This window comes from Colobus angolensis, unplaced genomic scaffold, assembly GCF_000951035.1.
Source record: "Colobus angolensis palliatus isolate OR3802 unplaced genomic scaffold, Cang.pa_1.0 Scaffold473, whole genome shotgun sequence".
In the NCBI taxonomy this organism is placed as follows: Eukaryota; Metazoa; Chordata; class Mammalia; order Primates; family Cercopithecidae; genus Colobus; species Colobus angolensis.
In genome coordinates, this window is record NW_012118188.1 from 1,661,289 (window position 1) to 1,687,634 (window position 26,346).

At 43.0% G+C, this 26,346-nt stretch overlaps 1 protein-coding gene across 2 annotated transcripts in view; it reads left to right on the forward strand.

Annotated features, from left to right (window-relative positions):
• PDGFRA (platelet-derived growth factor receptor, alpha polypeptide) overlaps positions 1–26,346 on the forward strand; it is a 61,867-nt gene that overhangs the window by 3,631 nt on the left and 31,890 nt on the right. Inside the window, exons 2-5 of one of the 2 annotated variants that reach the window (XM_011958766.1) lie at positions 7,709–7,786; positions 20,800–20,860; positions 23,135–23,452; positions 25,283–25,543. In XM_011958766.1, the coding sequence (XP_011814156.1) occupies positions 7,724–7,786; positions 20,800–20,860; positions 23,135–23,452; positions 25,283–25,543 (703 nt within the window). In that variant the 5' untranslated portion in view covers positions 7,709–7,723. The remainder of the gene's footprint in view (positions 1–7,708; positions 7,787–20,799; positions 20,861–23,134; positions 23,453–25,282; positions 25,544–26,346) is intronic. The other variant, XM_011958767.1, reaches the window with a different exon arrangement.

Consider the following 26,346-nt stretch of genomic DNA (forward strand, 5'->3'; position numbering starts at 1 on the left):
GAGTCTCACTCTGTCGCCCAGGCTGGAGTGCAGTGGTGCGATCTCGGCTCACTGCAACCTCCGCCTCCCGGGTTCAAGCGATTCTCCTGCCTCAGCCTTCCAAGTAACTGGGATTACAGGTGCCCGCCACCACGCCAGGCTCATTTTTGTATTTTTAGTAGAGACAGTATCACCATGTTGGCCAGGCTGGTCTCGAACTCCTGACCTCAGGTGATCCGCCCACCTCGGCCTCCCAAAGTGCTGGGATTACAGGAGTGAGCCACCGCGCCCGGCCAGGAACCGTTCTTAAATGCCGAGAGGGTGCAGGCTAGCTCTCTCCAGCATTCCATGTGAGCCGCTACCCACGGCCGGGCGGCTCTCGTGCCCATAGGAGGCGCTGGCGAGCGCCTGTAACCCTAAACCCCTCGGCCCCTTTCTCCCCACCCGCCCGGCCTCTCTTCCCGCTCTCCCCCCTCTCCCCACACCCTGCCCGGCCCCTTCTCGGGTCTCAGTTGAAAACAATGCAAACGCCGAGCGTTGTGCCTGGGGCGTGGCGGCCTTTGCAGCTCTGAGGTAGAGTGCGGCGCGCATGGGCGCAGGTCCCGGGAGCGGCTGGGCATCGCCACCAACCCCAGGACAACCGAGCCGCCGAGGGCGTGGTGGAGGCGGGGGGGAGAGCTGACCGCGCAGTGTTCCTCTGGATCCCGGGGTCAGAAACCGGACGGTGGCTGGGGCTGGACTGTCCGAGCGCAGAGCCTCCCGGGTGAAGTCTGCGCGCAGCACTCCCGGCAGCGCTGTCGGGGACCAGGAGCCTGTGCTGCGGGCTAGCGAGCCGGCGAGCCGGGTAAGATTTGCGGGGCTGTCGCGCCCTCTAGTGGGCTCGGGGGGCGCATCCCGCTTTCCCCAGCCCCGCAGGCGGTCGGCGCCCCAATCTCAGTGGAGCGCGGCGCTGGAACCCCGGGGACCCGGAGCGAAGGCTAACCTGGGTCACTTTTCCTTTCCTCTGGGCTGCCAGTGGACGCCTCGCAGGCTCTGTGTGGGCCCAGGAAGCGCCGGGTGGACGAGAGGGGGCCGAGGTCGCTGGGTTTGGATTGAGAATGGAGCGTCCTTTTAGTTCAATGTGGGAGAAGCAGGGGAGGATGGAGGAGGATGGGTCCCGTGCGTTCTCGGGACGCAGGCGCCGTCTTCTGCGTTCCAGCCCCTCGCCAGCTCCCTTGCCCCTGGGGCGGTCTGTTGCTGTTTGTTTGTTATTCGACCCTGCGTTATTGTGCAACGGGAACAGTAGTTTCCAATCCGCCCGCGGTTCCCGGGCTGCGCGGCCGTCGCGGCCTTCGCCAGGCTGGTTTATGAGGGGCGGCAGTGGCGGGCGGACAGATAGGGCAGCGCAACCCGGGAACGGCGTCGCGGCCAAGGCGGTCTCCCGCCCCGAGGGGGCGGAAATGCTGAGGTGTAGAGAGTGTGGGTTTCACAGAACCCGAGTAGCGAGTCCGGCTGTGTCTCTGCGGCCTGGTCCGGCAGCGTCGTCTTCCCGGCTCCCGAAGCCCCGCTGTCCCAGCGCACCCGCTCCCAGTGATGGGGATGGTGATGGGGACAATGGGGAGATGTCCGCCTACCCCGAATTCTTATGGGGTCCCGAGGAGATTTAGCCATTTTCAACAGCAGTTTTCGTATTTCTGCTCAAACCCCGCGGGCTTTCAACTGAGGTCTCCACGAAAGCTAAAAGTACAGCCTAAGGAAGGGGGAGACTGGAAGTTAAGATTTGGGATAGTGGAGCTCAGAATTTCTGGCAGACGCGTCTGTGTTGCAACCCCTGGACGCACGTCCTTCGACCAACACTGCCATCTGCTGGCCACTTGCAAGAACTACCGCGACCCGCTGTGAGAATGGGCTTTGCGGAGACTCCAAGCTAGCACTGGCATTAGGAGGTGCTTTTTTTTTTTTCCCCCTCTGTAGGACCGTAATAGGTGACTGATTTTCTTTTCCTGTGAGGCTACAAGAATTGCTGGAAGACAGCATTTTTATTTCGTGGAAATTTGTGTTGTGTTTCGCCTTGGTTATTAATGCTTTGTATTTACATAGTGAACATATTATCAGAGCAGGCCTGTGAGGAAGGTAGCGGGGGGTATTGGTATTCCCGTTTCTGAGTGAGGAGATCTATGTCGGGGCCTTGGTGACCTCAAGCCGAATGCTCAAACTGCTACTGCTACTCCTAAGGTTGTGCCATTAGGAGTCACACCCGTTTGGTGACATTCAAAAGGATATGTCATTTTATTCTCCCGTGGTTAAATATCTGGTGAAAGTAGAGCACACACGTTTATGAGCCCAGATTGTCCCATAAAACGCTCCTGTGTAAAAACACTCCAGCCTCCTCCCGTTACTGGAATGTCTGATGGAGCTCCTGGAGATCAAAACAACAAAACAGGCTCTGGTAGGGTGCAGAGGTCCTGGTAAACACACCCTCTGCTGGAAAACAGGGAGAAGTTTCCATCAGTGTAGACCTGCACTTGGGTTGCCTGGGCTGAAGTTAGGAGACTGCGTAGAAAAGGGAAGATGTGTAATTTTCACAGTTAGAATTAACTTAGGAGAGCTGAAATTAGCTGAACCTCGGAAATCTGAATCTTGAAGTCACCAGTGGCTTTGGGATTATGAGAGAGTCTCCTGTGGTCTTTAATCATGTGAGGGTGGGGTGAAATTAAATATTCAGTGGTTCTGCAGTGGGATGCACTGTGCAATTGGTGATTGAGAAGCAAGCTTTTTGGCTTTAGGAGAAGAATGTCTTGCTCTTAGTCCTTCTGGAAATAGAGCCTTGTGTTGCCTGCTGTCTGTTTACACTGCCTTTGGTTATACAGTTGTGTTCAATGGCTCTTTACTTCTGTTTTAAGGGCAGGAGATGGCACCCTGTTAAAGAGAAAGGATAGTAGCTACAAAAGCATTTGTTTCTCTGTTTCTGTGACTGTATATGTTGGCTCATCTTTGAATGGTCTTTATAGCTACAGCAGGCTGGAGGTAACAGGGTCATGGGAGTGGACTGCTGGTGTGGGCTGAATCACAGTTCAGATCCATGTCTCCAGGAGGCAGGAGGTGCAAGGCAGGTCATGTTGCTTCTGGGGCATCCGTCACTTTCTTAGTTAAGGAGAAGTTGAAGGAGCCGATCTAAAATATCTTGGGAGTCTGCAGAAAAAGTCGTGAAAATTAAAGCACTTTCAATTAAAACTCTATAATTTAGTCCTTAAAATAATGCCACAAGGCAAGCAGCCAGTCAGGCCTTACTAGTGCTTCCTAGAAGAAGAGACTGAGGCTCAGAGAGTTGGACAGAGTGTCAGATTTGCAATCAGTGGCTAGTCCAATGTGATTTCCATCCTTTCTTCTGAGAGAAAGCATAGAGGATGGGGGAAAAGCACAAGTTCACCTGTCTGAGGGTCAACAGGGCAGGGATCTCTTTCTCAGTTTGTTTCTCTAAGTTATGGCAAACACTTTTTGAGCTGTGATTATTGAAGATGGGGGTTGAAGTTCAACATGTAGTTGGCATGAGGGAAGTAATCATGATTGAAGAAAAGATTTGGTTGAAATCTATCGTTCTTCCCTGCAAAGGGGGCTGTTCTCATGGATTCTTAGTAGTGCCATGTTTCTCAGAATTTGTAGCTTCAGTTACTTATATTTGCACACCTGACTTTAGATGAGCTCCGGAATAGCAGTTACTAATTAAGGATGAGCATTTAGAGTAGAAAAAGTGGCAGGAACAGCCAGATTCACTGCCAAAGAGCCTCACTACAGGTCTGATAGGTGAGGAAAGTCCCCATCTTTCCCATTTTTCTTCATTACCTCCCTGTGGGGCAAGCACTGCCATTATTCGTGAGTCACCTGTCTGAGTTATAGTTAAGTAGTGACATGAAACTTCACAAACACGCTGAGCACAGTGGCTCACGCCTGTAATCCCCGCACTTTGGGAAGCTGAGACAGGTGAATTGTTAATGCTTTGCATTTACATAGTGAACATATTATCAGAGCAGGCCTGTGATGAAGGTAGTGGGGGGTATTGGTGTTCTCGTTTCTGAGTGAGGACACTTACGTTGGGGTCTTGGTAACCTCAAGCTGAATGCTCAAACTGCTACTGCTACTCCTAAGGTTGTGCCATTAGGAGTCACACCCGTTTGGTGACATTCAAAAGGATATGTCATTTTGTTCTCCCATGGTTAAATATCTGGTGAAAGGAGAGCAGACATCTGGTGAAAGGAGACCAACATATACAGTCACAGAAACAGAGAAACAAATGCTTTTACAGCTACTATCCTTTCTCTTTAACAGGGTGCCATCGAGACCAGCCTGGCCAACGTGGCGAAACCCTGTCTGTACTAAAAATACAATAAATTAGCTGGCCATGGTGGTGGGCACCTGTAGTACCAGCTACTCAGGAGGCTGAGACAGGAGAATCGCTTGAACTTGGGAGGCAGAGGTTGCAATGAGCCGAGATCACGCCACTGCACTCCAGCCCAGGTGACAGTGCGAGACTCTATGTAAAACAAAAAAAAAAAAGAAAAAAAGAAACTTCGCAAACAGGCCTAGATTTCTACCCAGGGAGCCACTGTTATTGGAGACGGGAGTTTGGAATCTTAAGCAACAAACATGTTTATTCTCTTGCCTCCTGATGGCTTGTTCAGAGGGCCTGTTTCCATTGCCTACTTTTTTTGAGATGGAATCTTGCTCTGTCATCTAGGCGGGAGTGCAGTGGCAAGATCTTGGCTCACTGCAACCTCCGCCTACTGGGTTGAAGCCATTCTCCTGCCTCAGCCTCCTGAGTAGCTGGCATTATAGGTACCTGCCTCCATGCCTGGCTCATTTTTTGTATTTTTAGTAGAGATGGGATTTCACCTTGTTGGCCAGGATGGTCTCGAACTCCTGGCCTCAAGGGATCTGCCCACCTCAGCCTTCCAAAGTGTTGGGATTACAGGCGTGAGCCAATACGCCTGGCCTCATTGGCCACTTTATATGTCAGTAAATAATCTTTCCTGGCAGAGGCACTGTATCTGGAGGCACTGAAGGAAATCTGGGAGTGTCTGGCCAGGGCAAAGCACTGCTTAGAGCTTGCACAGGAAAAGCAGTGAGCCCTTCTTTTAAGCTCAAGAATGCTTTAAAGATGCATCTTTGGCAAGTCTTGCCAAAGAAATATGGGATCTAAATGTGATAAAACCAAAGACATCAAGCTGGCTCTGGAAGCCTTCTTTGAAGTTTGCTGAGTGGATTGTCAGTGGGAGGCTGATATTTACATGTACAAAACACACAAACGTGCGTTACTGCTAATTGTGGTAAATCAGGCTGGTCAGCCTGGCTCTGGGGCCCACTGTGCCTGCCACCGCAGCAGTATGGAAGCCCTGCATCCCAGGCACATGTCAGCATCCTCAGAGGCCATCAGCCAGCCAGCATTGTGTGAATTGCATTTGGGTTCACAGCACTGTAATTGTGTTTCTCCTGCTGTGGTGAGCAAAGGAGGAAAATGGAAGGAGGAGGTGTAATTTGCCCTAGGAAATAGTCAGGCAGACGGCACACGGGGGTGGGATATGGCTAAAACACTGACCTTCCCTTGAGAGAGACCATATGGTGAAGTGGAGAGGGCATACCCTTTGTATCACACAGACCTTGTGTTCGAATCCTGGCTCTGTCACTGGCTGTGTGACTTTGGGTCATTTGCAAAACTTCTCTGAGCCTCAACTGCCACTTCTTAAAATCAACTCTAAGTAATCTCTAAGGGTTATTCTTCACAAACACAGCATGTACATGCAAACTTTGGCTTAGTAAATAATGGTTTCTCATTCTCTTATTTTGTTTTCTACGTACCCCACTCCCCTTCCTGTTAGGGGCCTTCCACCTTTTACTCTGTTTTCTTCCTCTCTCATTTTCCTGGTGGCGTTCAATAAAGCAGAAATCTGATTTCTGCAAAGCAGGCCACCTTACAGGAGAAATGCATGATTAGGTACCACCAAAAACTTTGTTTAGGCTATTATCTTCTGGATCCTCTCCAACCAAACTAAACCCAACTAGGGATAAACACAGCAATACAGGAATACATTGAATTTCTCTCTTACTCTCTCTTTTTTTAAACTAGTTTACTCAGGAATCACATGCACACGTATTTTAGCTTCCAAAGTCAATGATGGAACACATTGAGTCCCATTAGGCTCACTCCATTGTATGAGTTAGCATCAGAGGAGTTCTTACCAGAGTGTCTTCATCTTGAATAGGGCCTAAGTAAGAAGAGGATGAGACCTGCTGGGCTGCATTCCCAGGAGGTTAGGCATTTGTAGTCACAGGAGAGATAGGAGTTGGAATAGGAGTTGATAGATAAAGGTCATAAAGACCCCAGTGATAAAACAGGTTGCAGGCCAGGTCTGATGGCTCATTCCTGTAATCCCAGTACTTTGGGAGGCCAAGGCAGGAAGATTGCTTGAGCCCAGGATTTCAAGACGAACCTGGACAACATAGTGAGACCTTGTCTCTACAAACAATAATTTTAAAAACATGAGCTGGGCATGATGGTGCAGGCCTGTAGTCCCAGCTACTGGTCTGAGGGGTGGTTGGGGGTGCAGACTGAGATGGGAGGATGGAGGCTGCAGAGAGCTGAGATCAGGCCACTGCACTCCAGCCTGGGTGACAGAATGATACCCTGTCTCAAAAATAAATAAATAAATAAGCCGGCAAAACCAGGATGCGGTGAAGAAGCTGGCCAAAATCCGCCAAAATGAAGATGGTGATGAAAGTGACCTCTGGTCATCCCTACTGCTTATTATACACTAATTATAATGCATTGCCATGTTAAATGACATTCCCACCGGTGCCATGGCAGTTTACAAATGCCATAGCAATGACCAAAGATACTCTGTACGGTCTAAAAAGGGGAGAAACCCTCAGTCCTGGGAATTACCTGCCCCTTTCAGGGAAAACTCGTGAATCTTATACTGCTTGTTGAGCATACAATCAAGAAATAACTATAGGTATACTCACTCAAGCAGCCATGCAGTTGCTGTGCCCATGGAGTAGCCACTTTTTTATTCCTTTACTTTCTTAATATATTTGCTGTTATTTTACTCTTTGGCTTGCTCTTGAATTCCTTCCTGCATGAAGCCAAGAAACTTTGTGACCTCCCAGGTTGAACCCCAATGTTGAGGTTCACCCTATGATATCTTTTCTGGTGACCAATGACGGGACAATGGTGACCTCCCATTGACTTTAAATTAAGACTGATTGGCACTGTGTGGGCTTCACTAGTGGGTGAGTCTCTCCTTGCCCAGATTCAGCTTGCTAACATTTTTTTCCCTTCAAATTGGCTCCTTTGTCCTTTCTAATGTTCTTTATTTTGGACGGATGGGAAAGTGGCTGTGAGGCCTCTGGCTTAGCAGCCTGATAGTGGCCTCCTGTTGTCTGGCTGCCCCAGATGGGAGCATGCCTGGCTGGTCACATCTTTTGCAACCCACCTTGTCATCCCTTTTCTGAGACCTTTTCTCTTTAGTTTCTTTAAAAAATTTTAATTAATTAATTAATTTATTTATTTATTTATTTATTTTTAGAGATAGTATTTTGCTCTGTTGCCCAGGCTGGAGTGCAGTGGCATAATCATTGCTCATTGCAGCCTGGACCTCACAGGCTCAAGTGATCCTTCCACCTCAGCTCCTGAGTAGCTGGGACTATAAGGCATGCACCACCATACCTGGCTAAATTTTGTGGGTTTTGTTTGTAGAGACAGGGTTTTGCCATGCTGCCCAGACTGGTCTTGAACTCCTGGGCTCAAACAATCTGCCTGCCTCAGTTTCTCAAAGTACTGGGATTATAGGCATGAGCCACTATACCTGGCCTGTCTTTAGTTTCTAATGACTGGCTGTTTGACTTCTCTACTCTTCAGGCTGATATGCTTATTTCATGTTTGTTGTCTTTGCCTTGGCTATTTGCCAATTGTTTAAGGCAGGACATTTGGTTGTGAGAGTTCTCCTGTTGTGTTGACCCTGGGACACCAGAGTCATCATTCTGTAGCTCCAATTATGTTAGGTCTCATACTTTCGGGGTTCACTATTGGCCATCCCCTAGATGCTCTGGGGTTTTTGGCATTTGGTGTGGGGACCCTTGTTAGCTGATACTCCAGGTTTTGTGGCGTTTGGATGCTCCAGGGTGTTTGGCATTGGCATTCCCCTTTAGCATTATGGGTTAGAGTCCCACCTAAGAGGAATCTTAGTCTTGCCTTTTCTTGTTTTCTACTCTAAAATTATCATTTTCTGTAAAAGCATTTTCTTATTGTCACTTCATTTAATTTTTTGCTCCAGGAGGTGGGAATTTGCAGGGGAAAATAATTGGACTCTCCCCATACTTAGAAAAACTTTGTGTCTAGTAGAGATCCTTGTTAGACAAAGGGACAGTGGCGAGTCCCAAAGGACTCGTCACTAGGGTGCCTTTTAGGCAATTGGAGCAAATTCAGATTAGCAAAGTTTAGCCATTTGGATAAGTCCCAGTTTTGTCAGGGAAATAATTTGGGTCCAGCTATCTTTTATAAAATAGTGCATTTGCGTTTCTACGTTATGGCTAGAGCTCAAAGATAAAAGCTATTGGATCTATGTTTATGTGTGTGTATAAATGTCTAGATGTGTTTATGTGTATGTACATTTATTGTGTTATATATTGTGTCTAAAGGGTACCAAATTGGCTTATAAATAAAAGAGTGCTCATAAAAAAAGTAAATAAGTCCAAGCATTTCTCAAGCTCATGTAACTTAAGTTTGCTAAAATTTAGAGTTACTAAAAATTCATATATAACTCTGTATAAATGTGCCAAAGAAGATATGCTGTTAGTGAAAATAAATTCTTTTTGGCCAATTCAGATGTCATTTATATGTGGGGTTTAAAATACAAGTTTAGAAAGAAAATAAAAACAAGTAGAAAGAAATAAAAAACAATAAGTAGTGGAGAGAGATGTGAGGAAAGTTATGAATATGAAGATGTATTTTGGTCAGGAAGGTTATAAATAAATTTTATGAGAAAGGATCTTATATGATAAATTCTTGTCCTAAGGTAGAATGACTGATTGTTTAGAGAAGAAGGAAATATAGGACAAGTCAGAAAGTCCAAGCATGTTGTAGATGACCTGTATAAGTCATGGTAAAATTTATAAAAGAGATTTAAAATTTAGATGTAATTAGCCATAACTGAAAGGAAATTAATTAATTAATTAATTAATTTTGAGAATAAGTTTTGCTCTTGTTGCCCATGCTGGATGCAATGGCATGATCTTGGTTCACTGCAACCTCCGCCTTCTGGATTCAAGCGATTCTCCTGTCTCAGCCTCCTGAGTAGCCAGGATTACAGGCATGCACCACCACGCTTGGCTAATTTTGTATTTTCAGTAGAGATGGGGTTTCATCATGTTGGTCAGGCTGGTCTTGAACTCCTGACCTCAAGTGATCCACCCACTTCGGCCTCCCAAAATGCTGGGATTACAGGCATGAGCCAACTCATATGCCCAGCCAGGAAATTTATTTATAATAGTCTATCTAAATTTTGGTGCCCTATGTTAAAACAAGTTTGTCTTAAAGTATTGGTTGGCTTTCAGTAAGATTGCAAGAAATACTGACTTTTAATTCTAGAATCTGTTTCCTTTGAAGGCCTCTCAGATTTATATCTGTTCCTTTTCGCTTGAAAAAGTGTATCCTTTGTAAGCTCAAAACTGACTTCCCTAGACTCCTTTTAGGAAAAGCAATACAGTGCTTGTTTCAGGCTGTGGCTCAATAGCTAAGCCTTTGTTCTTTCATGGTGGTGGCCTGGGTTCAGTTCCTGGTTTAGGGAATGAGAGGTTTCCAGTTTGCTACTTCTGGGACTTTTGTCATTTATTCTTTTTGTCTGCATTGACAGTTTCTGATTTTTTCATTTGAATTTTTTTTTCTGTGAGCTACCTTAGGGGTAATGCTGGGTCTTGTAAAAATTGCTTGTCATCTTTTTGGAGACACCTCTTGTGTCCATGGTTAAGTTATAACCTTGGTTAAGGCCTGTTGGTTTCACTGGGGAAAATACCTTTAAAAAAAGGCTTAAAAGCCAGAGATGTTGGCTATTTGTCCTGGCTAGAGTCTAGTATTAAGGGATTTAAAAGGATTTTTTAAAAGGACCTCTATAATTAAAAGTCAGCTTAATTAAAAATGGATATTCCATATTCATATTATATATATACACACACATATATGTATATATTTAAAAGAGCTTTATGATTTTTTTCTTCTTGGACCTTATTTTTTTAAGAGAAAGTTTTTTGTGTGTTTGTTGTTTGTTTTTCTTCTCAGTGGTCTGAATTATTTCTCCATTCCATCTTTTTGCCCCCTTTAATGCCCATATTAGAGGACCTAAGATAATTTCTGACAGCCTGGGAATCCTTGGGAGGAAACAGAAGGTGTCACAGACCTCGTTTTGGGAGAAACCTCTGTTTTCTTCATGGAACCCCCAGAACTGTAAGCAGACAGGACCCCTCAGAATCCAAGGCTCTGCTCTGTTTTACCTCACATTACCTGACCTTTGTGACTTTTGGGGGCATCAGAAATTACTTTGCATTTTGAGAGAACCTTTAGCATTGGTGTGTATTACCTAGGTAGGATGTATACTTTTAGTGATGGCAGTTGCTTATATGAGTGGTTATTACTACAGGCCAATACTTACTTCTTTTCACATTTAAATGAAAAAAAGCATGCTCTTGGGCATCCACCTGTGAATGGAGGATGGGCTGATTTGCTTTAGGTTGGCCACCAGCCTTTGGGGAACATCCTTGCAGTGAAATGCTTGGTGAAAGCATTGTACTGTCTGGTCGCATAGTGTTCCATTTTGGGGGATCCAGTATTTGGTATAAATATGGGATTCTTGATTTTTGGAGATCTGTTTGGCCTTCCAGCTGTGCCTCCTTATTTGGACCTAGAAGCTGCATGCTTGAAAGAAAAACTTAAAAACTGACAAATGAAAACAAAAATCCTACAACTACTGGATATTTATATGTGTTCTGTGTATTTAAATGTGTTCTGTGTGTGATGTTTATATAAAAGAGTTCTAATTCATTGGTTTAAAGAAAAATAAGTCCTTAAATCAAATACATTGTCAGAAAAATGGAAACTTTAATGCCTTTGAGTTCAAGTGACTTTAGTAATCTTTGGGAAATAAAGATAGTGTTAAAGATCATTGATAAAATAAAAATGTCTTCAAAATTTGGACATGTGGTCTAAATTAGGCAGGTTTGATACTGTTTTCTACTAAACAACATAAACTGGTTCTTTGAGTTTTGATAATTGTTCAATTTACCTGCTTTGGAACATTAGATGCTAGGTAAGGCCTGGGGACATGTGGAGTTAACCATGTCAGGTTTTTAATCAAAACTAAAAGTTACTAAGAGTTAACACTGTAACATATGTACCTGAGATTACCGGAGAAACAGTTTTACATACAAGATATGTAAGGAAAGCAAAATGTGTTTTTGGTAAAAGATTATAGGAAGGCATGGGAGTACAGTTTTGTTTTTTTTTTTGTTTTTTTTGTTTTGTTTTGTTTTTTTGCTTACTTTAGTGGATTAAAGGATTGTTTTAAGTTGAATAGGAAAAAGCTGAAGTATGAGCAAGTTGTGAAAGGTATATGAAAGATTAACATTGTAAAAGAAATTCTGTGTGTAAACATTGGCTAAAGTTGAAGGGATATTATTATTATTATTTTTGTAAGTTAAACATTAGGATTAAAAAGCACAGCAGAGTTTTCTAGAGCACTGATCTGCTCTGTAACAGAAAATTGTAAAAGGTTATAAAAGGTTTATGAGAATCTTACCTTATGGTCAAACTGATTAAGACTGGGAAGATTTATCTAAAGTTTTATTAAGAATTGGGTTTAATATTAATAGTACACTAATGCAAAGGTGAAATTTAGCTTTCTCTCTTGAATAAGATTTTCATGTAATATTACAAGATAATGAAAGATTTTTGTTTGCTTTTTAAATAAACTATAGGAAAAATAAGGGCGAAAAAAGTGACAGATCATTTGGAAACCCAAGTCTGCCCTATATCAATGAGTAAACGTTTTTACCCATTTGAAATCTTTGAGTTATCATTTTGGTTAAATAAATGCTTTATGGTGACCTGGGATTCTATTTTGTAATATCAACTGTTCAAACCTTTTATATTTGATGAACGTTCCAAAATGAAATTCTAAAGTAAGTCTTTCTGATCTGATTAGTCCTTCTAGATATTAGGTCCCCTAAAATCCAAAAGTGACATATTTGGCTTATTTGGTATATTAAAATCATACAGGAAGCACTGTCAAATATGAAATACTATTTGGCTTTCTTTGGGCTATACTTATATAAATGTGTTATTGGTATGTGTTCCAAAATTATGCAAAACTCCTATAATTCTGATATGACTTAGTGTACATTATCAGTCATAATTATAGTTCTTATGTTACATTATTGTGTGCTACAGAGGTAACCAAATTTCTTTGTCAATTGCATATTTAATTGGCTGTCCTAAGACTTTTGTCACCCACAGACAATTGTTGTCTTGTTTTTAATCCTTTTCAAAAGGTGGTTTATAATCAGCTATAGGACTCTGATGGGTACTCTAAAATGCAAGCCTCTGATAACTTTGAAAATTGTGCCATTGGCTGGGCATGGTGGCTCACACCTGTAATCCCAGCAATTTGGGAGACTCAGGCAGATCACTTGAGGTCAGGAGTTCGAGACCAGCCTGGCCAGCATGGTGAAATGCCATCTCTATTAAAAATACAAAAATCAGCCAGGCATGGTGGCATGCACCTGCAATCCCAGTTACTTGGGAGGCTGAGGCAGGAGAATCGCTTGAACCTGGGAGGCAGAGGTTGCAGTGAGCCGAGATTGCACCATTGTACTCTAGCCTGAGCGATAAGAGAGAAACTCCATCTCAGAAAAAAAAAAAGGAAAAAAAGAAAAAGAAAATTGTGCCATTGAAATAGAAAAGAAAACACAAAAAAACTTCCAGGATTCTCATAGAAACTTAACATATTCATAAGGAATGTGGCCCAATATCAGGCAAAACAAGAGTTAATAGCATGGACTAAACTAATAAAAGACCAAAACAATCTTTTTATGACTTTTTGCTTAAAACATTGCTGATCCTTTCTGTTTTGGTTTTCAGAGTCAAGAAAACTTTTCCTTTGGAAAGCATTAACTGCTTTTAACAACTGAATAAAGTATACTACTGTAGACAAAATTTGGAGCATGTCTTTCTTTTTACCTGATTTCTCCAGAATTTGAAAACTATTTGGGAGTATTCTTAACTAATGGCAATACAGTTATTTGCATAAGTGCAGTAAGAATCTTTTCTTTTGTAACAGGACACAATTAAAGAAACTGCTTATTTTGTGAAGGCTTTGACTAGAATGGTGTGCTTTCAGATACAAACAGACTGCTTTAAGGGATCAAAGTTGACTTACAGAGCCAATAAAAGCTACTTGGGAAAACTGACCTCATTCCTTGTCTATGCAGTCTCTGTATGGGGTTCCTGACCTGTGGTAAGTGAAATTGTCACTTTCTGACAGGCCCAGGAGCCCCAGGTTATCTTGGGACATCAAGAAGAAAGGAATGCACCCAACTTATACAGACATTTTCAGGCACAGATAAATCTGTGGCTGACCCAAGGCTTTACGAAGCCTAATTTGAGATTCTTTATAAATTAAAGTTCCATCAAAACTAATTTTAAAAAGAGCCTATGTGGCAAATAATTATTTTTGCTGCACTTTATATATCACTTATAATCAGGCCAAATATAATAAGATTAAAACTTTATGGCAAACAAATTGGTCCCACTGTGATTTGTCTTTGGTAAAAATGGAAGCTAGAGAGAGAAGTTGTTTCAAAAACTGTGATACACCAGTTATTAGATTCTAGTCTCATCTGTTGTTTTTGAGTTTCTTCTGCAATTTAGACAGACCCTGCTTATTCCTGAGAATCAACCAGTGATCTATGGCTGTTGCTCAGAAGAAATAAGAGGGATGGCTAATGTAAAGATCTGGATCAGTATTCTAATTCTGGGCATGTATTGGAATTGGCTAGTGACCACATATCAGCTTGGTTTTAACAATTACCCAGTTCATGGAAAGCCTTCTTATTTAGTTTACTTGGGATAATTGTGCTGATTTTGCTTTACTGTTGTGGAATATATTGCTGTTGTCCTCTTTGTGTGGGAATGCATGATAAACTTACTTAACATTTCCTTAAATTGAACACCTATTAATCTTCCAGATTTCACTTTTGTCAGAACTCAGAGTTATGATTTGCCCTCACTGTACTGACAACAGGCTCTGGTACGGTGCAGAGGTCCTGCTAAACACACCTTCTGTTGGAAAACAAGGAGAAGTTTCCATCAGTATAAACCTGCACTTGGGTTGCCTGGGCTGAAGTTAGGAGATTGAGTAGAACATTTGCTGCAGAGAAAATAGAAGATGTGTAATTTTCACAGTTAGAATTAACTTAGGAGAGCTGAAATTAACTGAGTCTTGGAAGTCTGAATCTTGAAGTCACCAGTGACTTTTGGGACTGTGAGAGAGTCTCCTGTGATCTTTAATCATGTGAGGGTGGGGTGAAATTAAATATTCAGTGGTTCTGCAATGGGATGCACTGTGCAATTGGTGATTGAGAAGCAAGCTCTTTGGCTTTAGGAGAAGAATGTCTTGCTCTTAGTCCTTCTGGAAATGGAGCCTTACATTGCCTGCTGTCTGTTTACACTATCTTTGCACATTGCCTTTGGTTATAGAGTCATGCCCAATGGCTCTTTACTTCTGTTTGCAGGGCAGGAGATGGCACCCTGTTAAAGAGAAAGGATAGTAGCTACAAAAGCATTTGTTTCTCTGTTTCTGTGACTGTATATATTGGCTTATCTTTGAATGGTCTTTATAGCCACACCAGGCTGGAGGTAACAGGGTCATGGGAGTGGACTGCTGATGTGGGCTGAATCAGAGTTCAGATCCATGTCTCCAGGAGGTAGGAAGTGCAGGGCAAGTCATATGGCTTCTGGGGCATCCGTCACTTTCTTAGTTAAGGAGAAGTTGAAGGAGCCGATCTAAAATATCTTGGGAGTCTGCAGAAAAAGTAGTGAAAACCAAAGCACTTTACATTAAACTCCATACTTTAGTCCTTACAGTAATGCCACAGCGCAAGCAACCAGTCAGGCCTTACTAGTTGTGCTTCCTAGAAGAAGAGACTGAGGTTCAGAGAGTTGGACAGAGTGTCAGATTTGGGATCAGTGGCTAGTCCGATGTGATTTCCATCTTTCTTCAGAGAGAAAGCATAAGAAGGCCAAGAGGATGGGGGAAAAGCACAAGTCACCTGCCTGAGGGTCAACAGGGCAGGGGTCTCTTTCTCAGTTTGCTTCTCTAAGTTATGGCAAATGCTTTTTGAGCTGTGATTATTGAGAATGGGGGCTGAAGTTCAACACATAGTTGGCGTGAGAGAAGTAATTATGATTGAAGAAAAGATTTAGATGAAATCCATTGTTCTTTCCTGTACTGGGGTTGTTATCCCTGATTCTTTTTTTTTTTTTTTTTTTTTCTCTTTTGTAGATGGAGTCTTGCTCTGTCGCCCAGGCTGAAGTGCAGTGGTGTGATCTTGGCTCACTGCAACCTCTGCCTCCTGGGTTCAAGTGACTCTCATGCCACAGCCTTTCAAGTAGCTGGGACTACAGGAGTGTGCCACCATGCCTGGCTAATGTTTGTATTTTTAGTAGAGATGGGGTTTCACCACGTTGGCCAGGTTGGTCTTGAACTCCTGATCTCAAGTGATTCACCCACCTTGGCCTCCCAAAGTGCTGGAATTACAGGAGTAAGCCATTGCACCTGGCCTATTCTCACTGATTGTTATAGTGCCATGTTTCTCAGAATTTGTAGCTTCAATTACTTATATTTGTGCACCTGACTTTTAGGTGAGCTCTGGAATAGCAGTTACTAATTAAGAATGAGCATTTAGAGTAGAAAATGTGGCAGGAATAGCAAGACTCACTCCCAGAGAGCCTCACTACAGGTCTAATAGGTGAGGAAAGTCCCCATGTTTCCCATTTTTCTTCATTACCTCCCTGTGGGGCAAGCACTGCCATTATTCATGAGTCAACTGTCTGAGTTATAGATAAGTAATGACATGAAATTTCACAAACAGGTCTAGATTTCTACCCAGGGAACCACCGTTATCAGAGAAGGGAGTTTGGAATCTTAAGCAACAAACACATGTTGATTCTCAGTATATGCTTCCCGATGGCTTGCTCAGGGGGCCTGTTTTCATTGCCCACTTTATATGTCAGTAAATAATCTTCCCTGGCAGTGGGTCCACCGTGTCTGGATGCACACGAGGAAATCTGGTGGGGTCTGGCCAGGGAAAAACACTCCTCAGAGGTTTTGCAGGAAAAGCAGTGAGCCCTTCTTTTAAGCTTGAGAATGCTTTAAAGATGCATCATTGGCAAGACTTGTCAAAAAAATACGGGATCTAAATGTGATAAAACCCACGACATCAAGCTGGCTCTGGAGGTCTCCTTTGAAGTTTGCTGAGTGGATTGTCAATGGGAGGCTGATATTTGCATGTACAAGCACACAAGCGTTACTGCTAATTGTGGTAAATCAGGCTGGCCAGCCTGGCTCTGGGGCTGCCACCGCAGCAGTGTGGAAGCCCTGCATCCCAGGCACATGCCAGGCTCCTCAGAATTGCATTTGGGTTCACAGTACTATAATTGTGCTTCTCCTGCTATGAGGTGCAGAGAAGGAAAATGGGAGGGAGGGATGTCTAATTTGCCCTAGGAAGTTGTGGGGGAGGGACACGCATGGGGGCGGGACATGGCTAAAACACCGACCTTCCCTTGAGAGAAACCATATGGTGAAGTGGAGAGGACACAGCTTTTGCATCACACAGCCTTGTATTAGAATTTTGGCTCTAACACCAGCTGTGTGACCTTGGGCCACTTGCAAAACCTCTCTGAGCCTCAACTGCCACTTCTTAAAATCAACTCTAAGTAACCACGGGGTTATTCTTCACAAACGCAGCATGCACATGCAAACTTTGGCTTATTAAATCATGGTTTCTTTTTGTTCTGTCTACTCCACGCCCCTTCCCATTAGAAGCTTGCTACCTTTCACTCTGTGTTTTCTTCCTCTCGTATTTTCCTGGTGGCATTCAATAAAGCGGAATTCTGATTCCTGCCATGTAGGCCACCGTAGAGCAAAATACACGATCAGGCACCACCAAATTAGGCTATTATGTACTGGATCCTGTCTAACCAAACCAAACCCAACTCAGGCTAAATACAGGAATACATGAAAACATTGAATTTCTCCCTTTTACTTTTTTTTTTTTTTTTGAGACGGAGTCTCGCTGTGTCGCCCAGACTGGAGTGCAGTGGCGCCATCTTGGCTCACTGCAAGCTCTGCCTCCCAGGTTCATGCCATTCTCCTGCCTCAGCCTCCTGTCACCATGCCCAGCTAATTTTTTGTATTTTTAGTAGAGACAGGGTTTCACCGTGTTAGCCAGGATGGTCTCGAGCTCTTGACCTCGTGATCTGCCCACCTTGGCCTCCTAAAGTGCTGGGATTATAGGCGTGAGCCACCGCTCCTGGCCCTCCTTTTTTTTAAAACAACAACAACAACAACAACAACAATAGGAGGTTGAGGCAGGAGGATGGCGTGAACCCGGGAGGCGGAGCTTGCAGTGAGTCGAGATCCTGTCACTGCACTCCAGCCTGGGCGACAGAGCGAGACCCCGTCTCAAACAAAACAAAACAAACAAAACAAAACAACAACAACAACAAAAAACAGTTTATTCAGTAATTACGTATACGTATTTTAGCTTCCAAAGTTAGTGATGGAACAAACTGAGTCCCATTAGGCCCACTCCATTGCATGAGTTAGCATCAGAGGAGGTCAAACCAGAGTGACTTCATCTTGAATATGGGCTAGGTGAGAAGAGGATGAGGCCTTCTGGGCTGCATTCCCAGGAGGTTAGGCATTGGTAGTCACAAGATGAGATAGGAGTTGGGTAGGAATGGTTTCACAAGATACAGGTCATAAAGACCAGGATGCAGGCTGGGTGTGGTGCCTTATGTCTATAATGCCAGTACTTTGGGAGGCCAAAGCAGGAGGATTGCTTAATCCTAGGAGTTCAAGAGCAGCCTGGGCAACATAGTGAGACCTTATCTCTACAAATAATTTTTATTTTATTTTATTTTATTTTTTGAAATGGAGTCTTGCTCTGTCACCCAGGCTGGAGTGCAGTGGCATGATGTTGGCTCACTGCAACTTCCCCCTCATGGGTTCAAGCAATTCTCCTGTCTCAGCCTCCTGAGTAGCTGGGATTACAGGCGCACACCACCACACCCGGCTAATTTTTTTGTATTTTTAGTAGAGATGGGGTTTCACCATGTTGGCCAGGCTGGTCTTGAACTCACCTCAGGTGATCTGCCTGCCTCAGCCTCCCAAAGTGCTGGGATTACAGGCATGAGCCACCATGCCCAGCCTCTGCAAATAATTTTCTTTTTTTTTTTGAGATGGAGTCTCAGTCTGTCACCCGGACTGCAGTGCAATGACGCAATCTTGGCTCACTGCAGCCTCCGCCTCCCTGGTTCAAGCACTTTTCCTTACAAGTAATTTTTTAAAAGTGAGCTGGGTGTGGTGGTTTCACAAGATACAGGTCATAAAGACCCCAGGATGTGGGCCAGGTGTGGTGGCTTGTGCCTGTAATCCCAGTACTTTGGGAGGCCAAGGCAGGAGGATTGCTTAAGCCTAGGAGTTCAAGACCAGCCTGGACAACATAGTGAGACCTCATCTCTACAAATAATTTTTTAAAAATGAGCTGGGTGTGGTGGTGCAGGCCTGTAGTCCCAGCTCTGGGGCTGGGCGTGGGGGTCAACTCAGGTGGGAGGATTGCTTGAGCCCGAGAGTTCAAGGATACAATGAGCTATGATTGTGCCAGTACACTCCAGCCTGGACAATGGTGCAAGACCCTGTTTCATAAATAAATTAGAAAACCCCCAAAACCCAGGATGCAGTGAAGAAGGAAGCCCAAACCCACCAAAACCAAGATGGTGATGAAGGTGACCTCTGGTCATCCTCACTACCCATTATATGCTAATTATAATGCATTAGCATGCTAAAAGATATCACCAGCACCATGACAGTTTGCAAATGTCATATCAATGACAGGAAGTTACCATATATGTTGGAAAAAGGAAGGAACCTTCAGTTCTGGGAATTTCCTCCCTGTTTCTGGGAAAACTCATGAATAATGCACCCTTTGTTTAGCATAAAATCAAGAAATAACCATAAGTATACTCAGTTAAGCAGCTCGTGTGGCTGCTCTGCCTATGGAGTAGCCACCCTTTTTGGTTCCTTTACTTTCTTAATAAATTTGCTTGAATTCCTTCCTGGGTAAAGCCAAGAACCCATGTGGCCTCCCACGGTGATCTCCAATTTTGGGATTCACCCTGTGACTTTAGGAGCAACTTAGGGATCCAGTACATCCCAGGCCAAGACTAACGTGGTGATTTTCAGGGGGTTATGTTAAAACTGGGGGCTCTGCCCAGGACCCTTACTGTGGCTTCTTCAGTCAAGAACTGGGTACTTACTGGCCCCAGCCCCTACAAGTTCATTCATAGTTCCTTCTCACTGACTTCACCAGTGACCACTATCAGTGACTTCAAGGGAGAAATGACATGGGAGATAAAATAAAGTGAATGGGGAATTCACGGTGTGCCAGAAAAAAGTGAATGGGGAATTCACGGTGTGCCAGAATAGTCCCTTACAGTGGTTTTACCGCAGGGCAACAGGGGCCCCCTTTTAATTTCTTTCTCTTTTTTAATTTTCTTTTCCCTTCCCTCCTTTCTTCTTGCCCACTTTTTGCCTTATTTGTGTCTTATGGACAGTCAATTTCCATCCTTTCTCTACTTCTTCATTCCCAGATTTGGCTGTAGAAAATTAGAAAGTTCTTGAACTTGGTTTGCACGGGTGCTTTTACCTTAACATGAAAACGAATGATCAGCCTCCTGTTAATTTTATCCTAGAGTCTACTGCATCCCCCCTACCTCCTGCACAGAAATTTAGTCACACTTATCTCTCCTACTTTCTCTCCCTTCTTCACTTTCTGTATTCCTCCTCCTTTCATGCCTGTACCTGGTTTTCCATGCCCTGTTTAGCCTGGCTTGGGATCCAGCAGGTTCTCCGAGGGTTCCTGCGAGAACCCGGGCTGGGTGCCCAGGTCTGAGCCTGGTATGTGCCTCAGTATCACAAAGGCCTCCTGTAAATGACCTCCATTGTTGGAAGTTTCAGAAATTCTAGGTCAAAATGGCACTTAAATATCAAGGTATTTACTCAAACCCAAGCAACTTTTCTATTTATTTATTTTTTTTTGAGACAGAGTCTCGCTCTGTGGCCCGGGCTGGAGTGTAGTGGCCGGATGTTGTAGAGGGTGTTACCTCTTTATTAATTGAAACGTGAAAATCAGCTCTAGTTTGGAAGCTGAGAAAATATATATATATGTATTTATTTCTTTGTTGTTCTAATCTTGATATAAAGGTTTAAAGGACCATTGAAAGCTGCATGCAATCACAGAAGGTTTTGGCTTCAGGCAGCTCCCGCCATGATCTTGGGGCTTCATTGATTCTTTCATCTTTCAGGCATCTTACTGTTTGAACCTTGAATTTTAACCTGGGACATGTTTGATTAAAATGATGCTGTTAATATTTTCTATTGTTCAAAACACAAAGAGAACTAGGCTCCAGGATTATTTCTATTTGCTAACGCTGTTTCTGTTGACTTTTGACTTTTCTAGTTTCCCAGAGCTATGGGGACTTCCCATCCGGCGTTCCTGGTCTTAGGCTGTCTTCTCACAGGTATGGAGCCCAGTCCTCTCTGAGTTCCTTGTTTGGGTGTCTTGTTTTCTAAGCTTTGTGCTCCATGGGTTTATTACCAGTACTCTGCATACACAGTCCAGAAAAATGAAATGAAATAGAAAACTATAGGACGTTATCCAGAATGACCACAAACCTTCAGTTCCCTTTGCTGTATTGCACTTACTCCATTTCAAAAGGAATGCTCTCCAGTGGCAGTTTTAGTAACATATATAATGTTGGCATTGAAATGTTGTTAGTAATAATGTCTAAATTTACTTACTACTCTCTTTCTTTTCCTAGGACAAGGCTTCCATTAGAGCTAGATTAGATAAATTCAGGAATGGTCAACTGTGGGAGGTGGCACATCTGTTGTCTTAGCTCCTTGAGCAGCCAAGGTGGGAGGATCCCTTAAGGCAAGGAGTTCAAGGTTGCAGTGCACTGTGATTATGCCTGTGACTAGCCACCACACCCCAGCCTGGGCACCATAGCAAGACCTCATTAAAAAAAAATGTTCAAAGAAAATAAATAATAGAAAATTCTTGCCCAAGAAATCATACCTTAAATCATAACTCTCCTGATGAAAGATGCTTACATTGCTTCCAAATCTCAGAGCCACCTTTATCTTCTCTAGGAATCAAATTGATAGATACATGTTTGGTTCTTGGAAAATCTTAAAAACTTTCCCACCAAAAGGATGCCATTGGGGTAATTTGTTGATGTATTGGACTTTCTTAGTTTTCCTCCAGATATTTATGCACTGCAGATGTTTGCCATGGAACCAGTGCTCTTCTATCCTGAGGAGTTAGCTCAGCCCGTTAGTGTCTTTGTCTTACTCATTTGGATATGGTAGAACTGAGCAAGACCAGAGATTTAACAGTTGTAAGCTCCACTAAGTATACCCCATCTACAGAGTAATAGGTGATCCAGATGTACTTACAAATCCTACCTTAACAAGCTTCAGGAATTATAGTGGTCATATATTGAAGTTAGGTGGGAGTCTCACATCAGGCTCCAAGGGATATTACAAATCATTAATTAATAATTAAGTCAAAATATCTCTTCTATCAGTCTTGGGTTTCTTGTTTTCTAAGTTCTGTGCTCCATGGGTTTATTATCTGTACTCTGCATACACAGTCCAAAAGAGTGAAAAGAAGTAGAAAACTACAGGACGTTATCCAGAATGACCACAAACCTTCGATTCCTTTGCTATATCACATTTACTCTGTTTCAAAAGGAGTAAGTTCAGTTTCAGTCTAAATAAGCGAGACTGAAATTTGAGGTTCAAAGATGAACTGAGAGTTTTCACTCTTGGGTTTTACTTACCAATTGTGAATTAAAATCCATATCATCTGGCACCACTGCACTCCAGCCTGGGAGACAGAGCAAGACTCCATCTCATAAAAACAAATAAATATATAAACAAATAAATAAATCCACATCATCCTGCTTGGCCCTGGAAGTCATGAGGGAGAGACAGCATGCCCGAGGGCTATAAGAAATGGAAAATGTGGAATTCTTGAGCACAGATGCTTTGTGTTTTGTTCAGTCCATATCCTTGCCTCTGTTCTAATTCCATGTGTTTTTGTTTTGTTTTGTTTTGTTTTTTTGAGACAAGGTCTCTCACTCTATTGCCTAGGCTGGAGTGCAGAGGCTCACTGCAGCCTCAATCACCTGGGATCCAGTGATCCTCTTACCTCAGCCTCTGGAGTAGCTGGGACTACAGGTGTGCACCAGCACACCTGGCTAATTTTTTTATTTTTTATTTTTTGTGGAGACCAGGTCTCACTATGTTGCCCAGGCTGGTCTCAAACTCCTGAACTCAAGCGATCCTCCCACTTCCACCTCCCAAAGTGCAGGGATTACAGACATGAGCTGCTGCACCCCAGCCTCATCTCATTTTAACTAAGGGAAACCTCTGCAGTGACTGTGAACCATAAAGAACCCATATGTTCCTGAGCCTGTGCCATCTTGGGATATTTTATGGTTACACATAAGAGTCTGAAATATGGAACTGGAATCAGACATCCTCTGTCCATTTGAGTGTTTGGAGGAGTGAATCCAGTGGGGCTTGGTGGAGCTATCTGGAACATTTGCTGCTCTCAGCAGATGCAGTGGCTGTTATAATGGGGGACCTTTCATGGGCGTCCAGGCTAACGGATTTTTGTGTAGAAATGGTCATTGTTCATCTAAGCTGCTACTGTTGCTTCTCTCAGTTCTCGGAATGAGACCGTCCTTTCTGGCTGCATCCTATTCAGAGCGTGTTTCCTTTTGCAGGGCTGAGCCTAATCCTCTGCCAGCTTTCGTTACCCTCTATCCTTCCAAATGAAAATGAAAAGGTTGTGCAGCTGAATTCATCCTTTTCTCTGAGATGCTTTGGGGATAGTGAAGTGAGCTGGCAGTACCCCATGTCTGAAGAAGAGAACTCTGATGTGGAAATCAGAAATGAAGAAAACAACAGTGGCCGTTTTGTGACAGTCTTGGAAGTGAGCAGTGCCTCGGCGGCCCACACAGGGTTGTACACTTGCTATTACAACCACACTCAGACAGAAGAGAATGAGCTTGAAGGCAGGCACATTTACATCTATGTGCCAGGTGAGTGGGATGGATCCCCAGGACCGAGCTTCTTCTCTTCCTGTCTTTCCTGTTAAATGTACTAAGGTTTTAAACATATATATAAATAATTAATATTTATTGCAGGAAGTTTGAAAGATGTAAGCGAACACACAGAAATAAAAATCATTTGTAATATTATCAAGAAATATTCATTGTTAGCATTTCAGAGCTGTATTAAGTTTGGAAAGTCATCTTTGTTATGACATGTCCTGTATTGGTACTGTATAAACAATCTGAAATATACTCATCTCTATTCAGTTCATTCAAGTTGCACACATACTCGCAGTGTGTCCAGCACTGGGCTACGTGTTGAGTATACAAAAATTAATAGGTAAGCCCGGTCTTGGAGCTGCTGATAGTTCATTATAATATCTTCCAAATAAACACTCGATTTACTCCTGGGCTCAAGTGAGCCCCACCCACCTCAGCCTTCCAAAGTTCTGGGGTTACAGGCATGAGCCACTGGGCCTGGCCTACTCCTACATTTAATTAAAAGGACAAAGGATTGAACACAAGTGGTGGCAGTTGGGTAAATTAAAAAGGACTGTGGCTAGAATCCTTGGTTTTAGAACAAAACAGAAACCGCTTAGGATTCCTGCCATCCTTGCTGTTTTGGCATAGGTCGAGGAAGGAGGTTCTCACAGAAGTGTGTCTTCCTACCTTTCTGCCTTTTCTTTTTCAGTTTTTAATGGGCTCCTCTTCCTAGCCTCTGTAAGTACGGGTGTCCCCAGGGATCTAGACCCTCTTTACTTCTTTCATGATACTCTTATTCATATGAGCCTTCCTTCTTAACAATTAAGGAAAAAATAAACAACTTTGTTTTGAAAAGGGAAGACGTTTAGAATGTCACCCCAACTTCATTCACACTTAGATTCCTTCAGGAAAATCCTCTAGATGTGGAGGGATTGTCTCCTGCTGTGAAGAGAGAATGGTAGGATCATGAATGTGTTAAAGGCACACAAGTCCCTGAAGTTTTAATCCGTGTAAGATTGTCTAAAAATTCTTCTTGTTCCCTATCTTTTTCCAGCACAGATGCCATCCAAGTAGCCCCTGCATCACTGTCTGACAGAGATCTTTTTATTTCACAATAATGGAGATTTAGGGGCCTTTTCTGCAGCTGATGTTTGAGAATCTTAGAACTTCTTACCATCGTAGCTTAAGTAGCTGTTTTTCTTTTGGAAAGGAAATTCTCAGGCTCCTTCTCCTTCTCCTTCTTTAAATTTTATGTATTTCTCAAAGGATTACTTTTTAACAAACACATTTCTGTGCTACTTTTCAATCGTACTGACTACAGGTGATAAGAGTTTTTTGAAAGTATTTCATAATAAAACTAGAAATATTTTTTCCTGTTTTGAACAGAGTTGGACTCTATTATTTTATTGTTCATTTTTGTTTTTAGTTGTTTAAATTTTGATTTAGATTCCTGGTTCATATTTATTTATTTATTTGTAGAGACAGGATCTCTCTATGTTGCCCAGCCTGGTCTCAAACTCCTGAACACAAGCAACCCTCCCACCTTGGCTTCCCAAAGTGCTGGGATTAAAGGCATGAGCCACAACTCTTGTCCAGTATTGATATTTATCATCAGTATTATCCATCAGGAGACAGGCAATTTGATATTATTCATACTTAAAAATCACTTTGTAGCTGTCATGATAACTAATGCCAGTGGGGCAATTCTTCTGGATATATGTGTAAAGGTGAACTTCATACCGAATATCAATACTGCCAGTGGGATAGTTTTTCTGGATTTATGTGTAAAGGTGAAATTAATGTCTAATAGAGTCTTCATTCTTTTTCAAACCACAGACCCAGATGTAGCCTTTGTACCTCTAGGAATGACGGATTATTTAGTCATTGTGGAGGACGATGATTCTGCCATCATACCTTGTCGCACAACTGATCCCGAGACTCCTGTAACTTTACACAACAGTGAGGGGGTGGTACCTGCCTCCTACAACAGCAGACAGGGCTTTAATGGGACCTTCACTGTAGGGCCCTATATCTGTGAGGCCACCGTCAAAGGAAAGAAGTTCCAGACCATCCCATTTAATGTTTATGCTTTAAAAGGTACTTGTATCATCTCCTTCCTTCTTTAAATAAGAGTAACAGGCAAAATCATCAGGTGCATGTATGATTTTTTTTTCTAAATCATCACCACTGGTGATCCTAAATTCTGATTTTGGGATTTAGGACCCCAGCTAATACAGTGTCAGGGTGACCTCTATGGTTATAATAATAAGCTTAAAATTACTAAAGGCTAAAGCTTGATTACTCATGCAAGATTTCATGTTTCATCAGTTGACTTCAAAATACTGTAAGGAATTCTTTTCTTACATAAGCCTCTTACTTTCATTCACATTCCTGACTACAGAGGCCCTAAAAACAAACATACACCTAGGGGGTTAGATTCCTAGATTAATTTTAGTAACTTAAGAAAAGTGATTTCAATTTTGAAGAAAGTAGTTGTAGACTTCAACCCTTTGATGTCCACAGTTAGTATGCTTGGGGAAGTATAATACATGCTGAGGTCAACAGATATTTCCTGACCACTATTCTATGTGGAGGAATGGGTAGCAGCAAGAGTACACTGTTTTAAAATCAGAGCACAGCTAATTTTGTGCCAGGCACTGTGGTAGGTTCTGGGAAAGTACTGAGAATAATTGAGGAGCAGAGTGGAAGAGAAGAAGAGAAGAAAAAATTGGATGGAAACAAAGTGTCTAGAGCAGTGTGGATCATCAAAGGTTGGTTGATTAAATGAGTAAATATGTCAGTCAAGGTGATTGTGGACGAGTATAACCATAACTAATGCACTGCTGAGGAATGCGGTGTTCTGTTTGATTGGAATTTATTTTTATTGTTATTATCTTATA